The following is a 13,919-nucleotide window of genomic DNA, read 5'->3' on the forward strand; positions in this document are numbered from 1 at the left end:
TTGACCAAGAATCAAGCGTTCAAACTCCATACCTTAAAATTAAGGTAATGAGATCCTGATGGAAAAAAGAACCTTGAGACAGAAAGACTGGTCTTAACGGAAGAGTCCACAGCTGGCAAGAGGCCATCCGGACAAGATCCGCATACCAAAACCTGTGAGACCATGCTGGAGCTACCAGCAGGACAAACGAGCATTCCTTTAGAATATTGGAAAATACCCTTGGAAGAAGAACTAGAGGCGGAAAGATATAGGCAGGATGACACTTGTAAGGAAGAGATAATGCATCCACTGCCTCCGCCCGAGGATCCCGGGATCCGGACAGATACCAGGGAAGTTTCTTGTTTAGATGAGAAGCCATCAGATCTATTTCTGGGAGTTCCCACATTTGAACAATCTGAGGAAATACCTCTGGGTGAAGAGACCATTCGCCCAGGTGCAACGTTTGGCGACTGAGATAATCCGCTTTCCAATTGTCCATACCTGGGATATGAACCGCAGAGATTAGACAGGAGCTGGATTCCGCCCAAACCAAAATTTGAGATACTTCTTTCATAGCCAGAGGACTGTGAGTCCCTCCTTGATGATTGATGTATGCCACAGTTGTGACATTGTCTATCTGAAAACAAATGAACAACTCTCTCTTCAGAAGAGACCAAGACTGAAGAGCTCTGAAAATTGCACGGAGTTCCAAAATATTGATCGGAAATCTCACCTCCTGAGATTCCCAAACCCCTTGTGCTGTCAGATACCCCCACACAGCTCCCCAACCTGTAAGACTTGCATCTGTTGAGATCATAGTCAAGGTCGGAAGAACAAAGAAGCCCCCTGAACTAAACGATGGTGATCTGTCCACCATGTCAGAGAGTGTCGTATAACCGGTTTAAAGATATTAATTGAGATATCTTTGAGTAATCCCTGCACCATTGGTTCAGCATACAGAGCTGAAGAGGTCGCATGTGAAAACGAGCAAAGGAGATGACATCTGATGCGGCAGTCCTAAGACCTAAAATTTCCATGCATAAGGCTACCAAAGGGAATGATTGTGACTGAAGGTTTTGACAAGCTGATATCAATGTTAAACTTCTCTTGTCTTACAAGGACAGAGTCATAGACACTGAATCTATCTAGAAACCTAAAAAGGTTACCCTTGTCTGAGGAATCAATGAACTGATTGGTAAATTGATCCTCCAACCATGAACTTGAAGAAACAACACAAGTCGATTTGTATGAGATTCTTCGAAAATGAGAAGACTGAGCAAGTACCAAGATATCGTCCAAATAAGGAAATACCAAAACCCTGTTCTCTGATTACAGAAAGAAGGGCACCGAGAACCTTTGAAAAAAATTCTTGGAACTGAGGCTAGGCCAAACGGTAGAGCCACAAAACTGGTAATGCTTGTCTAAAAAGAGAATCTCAGACACTAAAAGTGATCTGGATGAATCGGAATATGCAGATACACATCCTGTAAATCTATTGTAGACATATAATGCCCTTGATAAACAAAAGGCAGGATAGTCCTACAGTAACCATCTTGAATGTTGGTATCCTTACATAACGATTCAATATTGATAGATCCGGAACTGGTCTGAAGGAATTGACCTTCTTTGGTACAATGAAGAGATAAAATAAAACCCCAGCCCCTGTTCCAGAACTGGAACTGGCATAATTACTCCAGCCAACTCTAGATCTGAAACACATTTCAGAAATGCTGAGCCTTTGCTGTGTTAACTGGGACACGGGAAAGAAAAAAAAATCTCTTAGCAGGAGGCCTTAACTTGAAGCCAATTCTGTACCTTTCTGAAACAATGTTCTGAAACCAGAGATTGAGAACGGAATTGATCCAAATTTCTTTGAAGAAAACGTAATCTGCCCCATACCAGCTGAGCTGGAATAAGGGCCGCACCTACATGGGTACTTAGGAGCTGGCTATAGGTTTCTATAAGGCTTGGATATATTCCAAACTGGAAATAGTTTCCAAACTGATACCGCTCCTAACAGTTGAGATAATAATTTATTACCCTGGAAAGAAAGGGAAAGCAAAGTTGACTTAGAAGACATATCAGCATTCCAAGTTTAATCCATAAAGCTTTCCTAGCTAAAATAGCTAGAGACATATACCTGACATCAACTCTAATGACATCAAAAGATGGTATCACCAATAAAATTATTAGCATGTTATAGAATAATAATAATGCTATAAAATTATGATCTGTGACTTGTTGCACTAAAGCTTCTTAACCAAAAAGTTGAAGCTGCAGCAACATCCACTTAAAATATAGCAGGTCTAAGATTACCTGAACATAAGTAAGCTTTTCTTAGAAAGGATACAATTTTCCTATCTAAAGGATCCTTAAATGAAGTACTATCTGCCGTAGGAATAGTAGTACATTTAGCAGGAGTAGAGACAACCCCATAACCTTAGGGATTTTGTCCCAAAAAACTCTAATCTGTCAGATGGCACAGGATATAATTGCTTAAACGTTTAGAAGGAGTAAAAGAATTACCCAAATTATTCCATTCCCTGGAAATTACTTCAGAAATAGCATCAGGGAGTTTAAACACTTCTGGAATAACTACAGGAGATTTAAAAACCTTATTTAAACGTTTAGATTTAGTATCAAGAGGACCAGAATCCTCTATTTCTAATGCAATTAATACTTCTTAAAATAAAGAACGAATAAATTCCATCTTGAACAAATACAAAGATTTATCAGCATCAACCTCTGAGACAAAAACCTCTGAACCAGAAGAACCATTATCAGTATCAGAATGATGATGTTCATTTAAAAATTCATCTGAAAAAAGAGAAGTTTTAAAAGACTTTTATGTAAACTAGAAGGAGAAATAACAGACATAGCCTTCTTAATGGATTTAAAAAATAAAATCTCTTATGTTATCAGGAACACTCTGAAAATTAGATGTTGACGGAACAGCAACAGGTAATGTAACAGTACTAAAGGAAATTTTATCTGCATTAATAAGTTTGTCATGACATGCAATACAAACAACAGCTGGAGAAACAGATACCAAAAATTTATAGCAGATACACTTAGCTTGGTAGCTCCAGCACCGGGCAGTAATTTTCCTGAAGTATCTTCTGACTCAGTTGCAACGTGGAACATCTTGCAATATGTAAAAGAAAAAACAACATATAAAGCAAAATTGATCAAATTCCTTAAATGACAGTTTCAGGAATGGGAAAAAAATGCCAGTGAACAAGCTTCTAGCAACCAGAAGCAATAAATAATGAGACTTAAATAATGTGGAGACAAAAGCGACGCCCATATTTTTTTAGCGCCAAATAAGACGCCCACATTATTTGGCGCCTAAATGCTTTTGGCGCCACATCCGGAACGCCGACATTTTTGGCGCAAAAGAACGTCAAAAAAATGACGCAACTTCCGGCGACACGTATGACGCCGGAAACAGAAAAGATTTTTTGCGCCAAAAAAGTCTGCGCCAAGAATGACGCAATAAAATGAAGCATTTTCAGCCCCCGCGAGCCTAACAGCCCACAGGGAAAAAGTCAAATTTTTTAAGGTAAGAAAAAATGATTGGTTCAAATGCATTATCCCAAATATGAAACTGACTGTCTGAAAAAAAGTAATGTTGAACATCCTGAGTCAAGGCAAATAAATGTTTGAATACATATATTTAGAACTTTATAAAAAAGTGCCCAACCATAGCTTTAGAGTGTCACAGAAAATAAGACTTACTTACCCCAGGACACTCATCTACATGTTTGTAGAAAGCCAAACCAGTACTGAAACGAAAATCAGCAGAGGTAATGGTATATATATATAAGAGTATATCGTCGATCTGAAAAGGGAGGTAAGAGATGAATCTCCACGACCGATAACAGAGAACCTATGAAATAGACCCCATAGAAGGAGATCATTGAATTCAAATAGGCAATACTCTCCTCACATCCCTCTGACATTCACTGCACGCTGAGAGGAAAACCGGGCCCCAACTTGCTGCGGAGCGCATATCAACGTAGAATCTAGCACAAACTTACTTCACCACCTCCATAGGAGGCAAAGTTTGTAAAACTGAATTGTGGGTGTGGTGAGGGGTGTATTTATAGGCATTTTAAGGTTTGGGAAACTTTGCCCCTCCTGGTAGGAATGTATATCCCATACGTCACTAGCTCATGGACTCTTGCTAATTACATGAAAGAAATGTATATACCTAGGGGGTTCAGAGTGAAGAATGTTCCCATTATTGGGAGAAATAATGCAGCATTTTGTGTCAAATGGTGCAGCATTTTGAACAAATGCTCATTAGATCTAATTTTACTGGTAATAGAAGAAGTATGATCCAAACACACAATCAATTCTTGTTGCTGCAGACCCCGGAACGAATGAACCACTAGGCTACGGCTGGAAGGGTTACACACTGCAACAGCCAAACAGAATATCAAAAAAAAGAGGAAAGTGCAGCCACACATATGAGAGGCACCAAAGGGCTGTACAATAAAAAAACAGCTTTATTTAAATACAAATAAAAAAGTACATAGTCATCCTGACTAGTTTTGTGCCACACCAGGCACTTAATCATAGGATACTATACACTGCGCAGACTCCCTATTTAAAGGGAACTCACCAGCCTGCAATCAAGCAACAATTTAAAAACATTAAAGATACTATATACATAAGTAGTATAAATGTCAAATTACTATGGATGATGGAGAAAACACAAGTATACAGAAGGTGATGTTACATATCATTCCACAAAGGTATAAATTAATAATTAATGGATAAGAATGGCAAATGCTGATAATGCCAATTTAAAGACATTCTATAAAATAACTCATATCCCACTCTCTGTTAAGTCCTAGAGGAGTTATGGTTCTCAGCCTGCAAATCCAGTATAATTCTTGCTTCTGTAATAATTTATATCTGTCACCACCTCTTATTGGATACATCACCCTATCAATTACCTTTACCTTCATCTTAAACATATTGGTCATATGGAATAAATTATGATGCCTAGCCACTGCGGACTCTTTGACAAATTCCTTGGTGTCCCTAAAGTGTTCCCTTACTTGAGATCTCAATTATCTGGAGGTCTGACCTACGCATTGAAGGGAACAAACCTTACACTCTAAAAGGTAAACTACAATTTAGCTTTAGCAAACTCCTCATTAGTGACTGTACTTCCAAAACCATTACCAACTTGTAAAACATGTACATGTGATGCACGTGCCATTCCCACATCTGTACGTACCTTTCCTCTTTATCCATTCACTATTACTGGTGGACCTTGTACATATAAGACTAAGGGATAATTTGGTGGATAAAGTCATAGGTTTCTTGGGAACAAATTTGCACTTATCAATGACATTAGCCAAAGTGCTATCATCCTTCAGTATATTTAAGGTCTTCCTCAATATGGGACACACCTCATGAAACTGACTGGAATACTCCGTTGAAAAAAACAACTTTATCCTGTGTAATCGCATTTACTTTTTTAGATGTTTTTTAACCTCATCAAAGGTATTTTCTAACAGTTGTTTTTGTCATATCTCCTTGCTTGAAGCGGTTCAGTTAGAGCCCTGGCTTGTCTATCAAATAATGAATCAGAATTCGTGTTTCGTCGTAATCTCATAAACTGACCCCTGGGAATAGACCGCACCAAATGTGGTGGGTGGCACGACTTGGCGTGCAAGATGGTATTCCAAAAGGTAGGTTTACAAAATGTGTCACTAATGACAACACCGTTTCTTGCATCACCACAGAGATTCAAATCCAAAAAGAAGAAGTAAGATCCCTCATGACGAATGCAGAAAATGAAGTAAAAAAGTTTGAGGAATATTAAACCTGTCTTGGAGGCAGGACCAGAACAAAATTGGCTTAATAAGCTGGAACAACATGTACAGCAATATGAAACAACCTTTAAAAACAGAAAATGGGATGTAGTCGCCATAGACTACAAGGAAAAGAGGGTATATTGCTAGCTGTTGACCCTGAGGAAAGAAGGTCACTCATTGATATAAAACCACGACGACCCCGGGAATACAAACCTAGAAATCTTAAGACTGTGGACAGTTCAGGGAATAGTTCAGATTCAGATGTACACCATAATTTGTCAATACCAACACAAGTACAAGCTGGAGGAGATATGACTCACTCAAAAAACTTTAGAGGAGAAGGCCATACATCAGGAGGGGGGTACAAGAGGAAGACCTCCGAGGCAAAGGAGAATGTAACAACAAATATTGTTATGAACTTGAACTCATGCATTGACCACAATTGAGCTTAGAGTGCTTAATAAGGGACTCTTGTTCATTCCGACCAGCTACAACAAACCCTTTGAAACCTCTCTGGACATTCAAAAATTTGAAAGAACACTGAGATTAAAGGAACACTTTGGAGGATCCCAAAGTGAACGCAATTAATTCAGAGCCAAGAGCCACTATGATCCATCTAGCTCTAATGCTAGTATAAAGACCTATACGAGATTGTACTCTGATCAGGCTAATGAGATCTTCCAGCAAGCCAAACAACAGTGTAGGAACAACATGTCCGAAGAGGAATGTTAGGCACTGAAATCCCTTGGCGAAAATAAGGATATAATTTTCTGTGAAGCGGACAAGGGTGGTGCTGTGATGGTCTTGGACTACCACTACTATCAACAAGAAGCTCTGCAACAACTCAACAATCCTACTACTTATAGACAACTACCTGGAGACCCTCATATGGACTTTTAAAAAACAGGTTGATCAGTCATTACAGAGCGCTCAATTGGAAGGGTTGATTGATAAAAAAATCTTCTGTCATATCTGACTGTGCATTTCCCTCGAACACCGGTATTTTATACATTGCCACAAGTGCACAAACACGCTACTAAACCACCAGGTAGACCAATAGTCTTGGCTATTTGCTCACTTTTACAACCTATTGCCTCTTATCTGGACAGTTTGCAGTATTATTGCTCATCTTTTTTGCAATAAATTGAGATGTCTAAGACTGGATTACAGGTCCGTTATTATTTTTTCATACAGCATTATAATAGTCAAGTAGCTGATTATATAGTCTAAGATGAAGTATTTTTAATTAAGGGACTTCAACTCATGAGTAATTTGTTAGCATGTTTATCAGTTCAGGCGCAAGTCTGAAGAATCTCTAACAAAGAGGATATTGTTTAGTACATAGCAGTTTTAAATATCCAATGTATGTTGCAGCAGCCATTTAAGGTATTGGTTATTTCTCACAGTGAGAGATAAAGCCATTCTTACAGAAGTAAGGAAATGTCTCACTTATTGTGATAAAACACACATGGGTTTTTAAATGAGATGTATTATAACAGGAGTAGACAAAATAGAAATGTTACAAAGTGAAATGAGTGATGCATCATATAACACCTTACAAATTTAGCATCAATTGTCTCCCTCCCTTATGCAGTTTTAGAGGTTTTAATACTGTTGTTAATTTGTACAGGGTACCGCCGAATGTCAATGGCTTTGAACAACACAGGCAGAGCAATTGTATACTCATGTGAGTGGCCCCTGTATAGCAGACCCTTTAAGAAGGTAAGTGGGCAGACATGACTGTGGGTTTACTTTCTGTTCCTTGACCGATCTGTCTTGTCCCTTGCCTTTGCTTTTTATCCTCATCCCTTTTCTTTCCTTAGATATGGTGAGTCCACGAAATCATCAATTACTAGTGGGAATATCACTCCTGGCCAGCAGGAGGAGGCAAAGAGCACCACAGCAAAACTGCTATATATGTCACTTCCCTTACCCATAACCCCCAGTCATTCTCTTTGCCTCTGTTCATGGAGGAGGTGAAGGTTTTTTGTGTCTGTAGAAAATTTAACTTAAATCAAGATTTTATTATTTTAAAGCAGAGTAGTTTTGCTCTGATCTTTCCTGTGGTCTAGCCTTAGCCCATGTCAGTCTCTTCAGTAGGGCAGTGGTGGCTTTTAAGAAATTGGGAACTTGTGGGGTACAATCCCCACTGTGTTTTCCCAATCAGTTTGCTGCCCTATTCAGATAGCCTGAGTAAGTTTACACATGGCTAGATTTAGAGTTGGGCGGCCAAAGGGGTGTGTTAGCTATGCTGGCTTTTTTTCTCCCGCACCTTTTAAATACCGTTGGTATTTAGAGTTCACAGAAGGGCTGCGTTAGGCTCCAAAAAGGGAGTGTAGAGCATATTTACCGCCACTGCAACTCTCAATACCAGCGTTGCTTACGGACGCGGCCAGCTTCAAAAACGTGCTCATGCACGATTCCCCCATAGGAAACAATGGGGCTGTTTGAGCTGAAAAAAAAACCTAACAGATGCAAAAAAGCAGCGTTCAGCTCCTAACGCAGCTACATTTGTTTCCTATGGGGAAACACTTCCAAAGTCTGCACCTAACACTCTAACATGTACCCCGAGTCTAAACACCCCTAACCTTACACTTATTAACCTCTAATCTGCCGCCCCCGCTATCGCTGACCCCTGCATATTATTATTAACCCCTAATCTGCCGCTCCATACACCGCCACAACCTAAATTATACCTATGTACCCCTAATCTGCTGCCCCTAACATCGCCGACCACTGTTATATTTATTAACCCCTAATCTGCCGCCCCCGCTATCGCTGACACCTGCATATTATTATTAACCCCTAATCTGCCGCTCCGTACACCGCCGCAACCTAAATTATACCTATGTACCCCTAATCTGCTGCCCCTAACACCGCCGACCCCTATATTATATTTATTAACCCCTAATCTGCCGCCCCCAACGTCGCCTCCACCTACCTACAATTATTAACCCCTAATCTGCCGACCGGATCTCACCGCTACTCTAATAAATGTATTTACCTCTAAAGCTAAGTCTAACCCTAACACCCCCCTAAGTTAAATATAATTTAAATCTAACGAAATAAATTAACTCTTATTAAATAACTTATTCCTATTTAAAGATACTTACCTGTAAAATAAACCCTAATATAGCTACAATATAAATTATAATTATATTGTAGCTATTTTAGGATTAATATTTATTTTACAGGCAACTTTGTAATTATATTAACCAGGTACAATAGCTATTAAATAGTTAATAACTATTTAATAGTTACCTAGTTAAAATAATTACAGAATTACCTGTAAAATACATCCTAACTGAAGTTACAATTAAACCTAACACTACACTATCAATAAATTAATTAAATACAATACATACAATTATCTACAATTAAACCTAACACTACACTATCAATAAATTAATTAAATACAATACCTACAAATAAATACAATGAAATAAACTAACTAAAGTACAAAAAATAAAAAAGAACTAAGTTACAAAAAATAAAAATATATTTACAAACATTAGAAAAATATTACAACAATTTTAAACTAATTACACCTACTCTAAGCCCCCTAATAAAATAATAAAGCCCCCCAAAATAAAAAAATGCCCTACCCTATTCTAAATTAAAAAAGTTCAAAGCTCTTTTACCTTACCAGCCCTGAAAAGGGCCCTTTGCGGGGCATGCCCCAAAGAATTCAGCTCTTTTGCCTGTAAAAAAAAACCATACATTACCCCCCCCCCCAACATTACAACCCACCACCCACATACCCCTAATCTAACCCAAACCCCCCTTAAATAAACCTAACACTAAGCCCCTGAAGATCTTCCTACCTTATCTTCACCTCGCCGGGTATCACACCGATCCGTCCTGGCTCCGATGTCTTGATCCAAGCCCAAGCGGGGGGCTGAAGATGTCCATGATCTGGCTGAAGTCTTCATCCAAGCGGGAGCTGAAGAGGTCCATGATCCGACTGAAGTCTTCTATCAACGGCATCTTCAATCTTCTTTCTTCCGGATCCATGTTCATCCCGCCGCTGATCGGAACAGCCAATAGAATGCGAGCTCAATCTGATTGGCTGATCGGATCAGCCAATCGGATTGAACTTGATTCTGATTTGCTGATTCCATCAGCCAATCAGAATTTTCCTACCTTAATTCCGATTGGCTGATAGAATCCTATCAGCCAATCAGAATTCGAGGGACGCCATCTTGGATGAGGTCCCTTAAAGGAACCGTCATTCGTCGGGAAGTCGTCGGTGAAGATGGATGTTCCGCGCCGGCGGGATGAACATGGATCAGGAAGAAAGAAGATTGAAGATGCCGTTGATAGAAGACTTCAGTCGGATCATGGACCTCTTCAGCTCCCGCTTGGATGAAGACTTCATCCGGATCATGGACATCTTCAGCCCCCCGCTTGGGCTTGGATCAAGACATCGGAGCCAGGACGGATCGGTGTGATACCCGGCGAGGTGAAGATAAGGTAGGAAGATCTTCAGGGGCTTAGTGTTAGGTTTATTTAAGGGGGGTTTGGGTTAGATTAGGGGTATGTGGGTGGTGGGTTGTAATGTTGGGGGGGGGGGGTATTGTATGGGTTTTTTTACAGGCAAAAGAGCTGAATTCTTTGGGGCATGCCCCGCAAAGGGCCCTTTTCAGGGCTGGTAAGGTAAAAGATCTTTGAACTTTTTTAATTTAGAATAGGGTAGGGCATTTTTTTATTTTGGGGGGGCTTTATTATTTTATTAGGGGGCTTAGAGTAGGTGTAATTAGTTTAAAATTGTTGTAATATTTTTCTAATGTTTGTAAATATTTTTTTATTTTTTGTACTTTAGTTAGTTTATTTCATTGTATTTATTTGTAGATATTGTATTTAATTAATTTATCGATAGTGTAGTGTTAGGTTTAATTGTAGATAATTGTAGGTATTGTATTTAATTAATTTATTGATAGTGTAGTGTTAGGTTTAATTGTAACTTAGGTTAGGATTTATTTTACAGGTAATTTTGTAATTATTTTAACTAGGTAACTATTAAATAGTTATTAACTATTTAATAGCTATTGTACCTGGTTAAAATAATTACAAAGTAGCCTGTAAAATAAATATTAATCCTAAAATAGCTACAATATAATTATAATTTATATTGTAGCTATATTAGGGTTTATTTTACAGGTAAGTATTTAGCTTTAAATAGGAATAATTTATTTAATAAGAGTTAATTTATTTCGTTAGATTTAAATTATATTTAACTTAGGGGGGTGTTAGGGTTAGACTTAGCTTTAGGGGTTAATACATTTATTATAGTAGCGGTGAGATCCGGTCGGCAGATTAGGGGTTAATAATTGTAGGTAGGTGGAGGCGACGTTGGGTGCGGCAGATTAGGGGTTAATAAATATAATATAGGGGTCGGCGATGTTAGGGGCAGCAGATTAGGGGTACATAGGGATAACGTAGCTGGCGGCGGTGTACGGAGCGGCAGATTAGGGGTTAAAAATTTTTAATAGAGTGGCGGCGATGTGGGGGGACCTCGGTTTAGGGGTACATAGGTAGTTTATGGGTGTTGGTGTACTTTAGAGCACAGTAGTTAAGAGCTTTATAAACCGGCGTTAGCCCAGAAAGCTCTTAACTACTGACTTTTTTCTGCGGCTGGAGTTTTGTCGTTAGATTTCTAACGCTCACTTCAGCCACGACTCTAAATACCGGCGTTAGAAAGATCCCATTGAAAAGATAGGATACGCAAATGGCGTAGGGGGATCTGCGGTATGGAAAAGTCGCGGCTGCAAAGTGAGCGTTATACCCTTTCCTGACTGACTCCAAATACCAGCGGGCGGTAAAAACCAGCGTTAGGAGCCTCTAACGCAGGTTTTGACGGCTGCCGCCTAACTCTAAATCTAGGCCACAGTCTTTCTTTTTTTCCACGGGTCCATGTGAGGGAAAGCACAACCTCAAACCAGGTAAGCTGTCCTGCTGCCGGACAGATGAAAATTAAGGTAAGTGCCATTAATATTTTTAAGGGAACATCTGGCACTTATACAGCTTTAAGGCTGCATGGGGATGGTATTTGCATATTAACTCTGTATAGGGTTAATTCAGAGGCACCTATGCAGGCATTTTTGATAAGAGGAGTTTTTTATTGGGCTCAGTTTGTGTTTTTATTTTCGGTTTAGCTCTGTGCTCAGACCATTTTGTGTTTGGTTTGCTTTTTACTATTACACAGCTTTGTGTGCTTTACTTTTTGTACCCCTTGCCTATCGGATGTCAGGACCACCCCTGTTAAGGAGGTAGTTCTGATTTAGGAGGCGGTATATTTTGGCGCGTTTTGTCTCACTCCCTGTAAGTCCCGAATTGAGACGTGTGTTTTTATAACGGCTCTGCTAACAAGGAGCCTTTTTCTTTTTTTCTGTCGCTCTCTAATTCTTTATTGCAAGGAAAAGCACATTTTAAAGTCGGATTGTCTCATTTTGATTTTGACTGCTGCAGCAGGACAGGTAGGCACCTCAGCAATATTGCTGAGGTATAGGTGGTTGCCTGGGGTTGATTGTTGCTTCATTCAGTTTTTGCTTATATTATTTATAGATGCAGTAACGGTTTTAAATAAAAAATATATTTTGTTTATTGCTGTTTTTCCTTTTATTTCAGAAGGCTTTGCAGAATGTTACTTAAAGCCTTTATTTTGACACCCAGGTAGAACCTCCAGTTATTTTTTGTTTCTTCATGTATTGAAAGAATGTTATGCTACAGACATAAACTTTTTGATTATGAGCCTTCATTAGCTAAGGCAGATGCTGTTTAGGTGTCAGATCCTGTATCAGATAAGCCACAGCTTTCTCCTCAAGTGTCCAAATCTTTGTTGTCTACTCATGCAGCGCCCTGCGGTTCCTCACAAGCTCCGGTAGGAGTTTTCTTTGCAAGACTTTGCTGCCCAGGTATCCTTGGCGGTATCTGAGACACTGTCTGTTTTTCCCATGCTGCAGGGAAAAACGCAAGAGGAAGTTTAAAGAGTCAGGGAGTAAGGTTTCTGATCCAGTTGGGGGTCTGCCTTAAGAAGTCTAGTAAGCTGAACAAGTTATTTGATGTTCCCTCCGGGGTGAAGGTATTTCCTGTACTTGACCGTGCTTCTGAGATAAATTGCACGGGAGTAGGAGAGACTTGGGATTCCTTTTTTCTCCAAATTTTAAGAAAATGTTTCTTTTTGCTGACTCCATTAAAGAGTCGTAGCAGGCGGTCCATAAAGTGGAAGGGGCGATCTCCACCTTGGCTAAGAGGACTGCTATTCCCATAGAGGATAGTTGTTCTTTTAAAGGGACACTGAACCCAAATTTTTTCTTTCGTGATTCAGATAGAGCATGCAATTTTAAGCAACTTTCTAATTTACTCCTATTATCAAATTTTCTTCATTCTCTTGGTATGTTTATTTGAAAAGCAAAAATGTAAGTTTAGATGCCGGCCCATTTTTGGTGAATAACCTAGGTTGTCCTTGCTGTTTGGACAGCACCAATAAACAAGTGCTGTCCATTGTCTGAACCAAAAAGTTGCTGGCTCCTTAGCTTAGATGCCTTCTTTTTCAAATAAAGATAGCAAGAGAAAGAAGAAAAATTGATAATAGGAGTAAATTAGAAAGTTGCTTAAAATTGCATGCTCTATCTGAATCATGAAAGAAAAAAATTGGGTTCAGTGTCCCTTTAAGGATCCTATGGAAAAGAATTTGGAGACATTGCTAAAGGGTCTCTAATGGCAGCCTGCAGTGTGTGTTGCCACTGTCACTAATGCAGCAGCCTACTGGTTTCATACCTTGTCTGGTTCTATTCCGACAGATTCTCCTCTTGAGGAGATCCATTACAGGATTAAGGCTCTTAAAGGGACACTCAATCAAAATTAAACTTTCATTATTCAGATAGAGCATGCCATTTTAAACAACTTTCCAATTTATTTCCATTAACTAAATGTGCACAGTCTTTTTATATTTAAACTTTTTGAGTCACCAGCTCCTACTGAGCATGTGCAAAAATAAGTGTGTATGCATTTGTGAATGGCTGATGGCTGTCACATGGTACGTGTATGCATTTGTTATTGGCTGATGGCTGTCACATGGTACAGGGGGAGTGGAAAAAGACATAA

At 39.2% G+C, this 13,919-nt stretch overlaps 1 protein-coding gene across 1 annotated transcript in view; it reads left to right on the forward strand.

Annotated features, from left to right (window-relative positions):
• GLA (galactosidase alpha) overlaps positions 1–13,919 on the forward strand; it is a 140,059-nt gene that overhangs the window by 66,768 nt on the left and 59,372 nt on the right. Inside the window, exon 4 of the mRNA XM_053698949.1 lies at positions 7,444–7,535. Within this exon, the coding sequence (XP_053554924.1) occupies positions 7,444–7,535 (92 nt within the window). The remainder of the gene's footprint in view (positions 1–7,443; positions 7,536–13,919) is intronic.

Source organism: Bombina bombina, chromosome 1 (assembly GCF_027579735.1).
Source record: "Bombina bombina isolate aBomBom1 chromosome 1, aBomBom1.pri, whole genome shotgun sequence".
Lineage (NCBI taxonomy): Eukaryota > Metazoa > Chordata > Amphibia > Anura > Bombinatoridae > Bombina > Bombina bombina.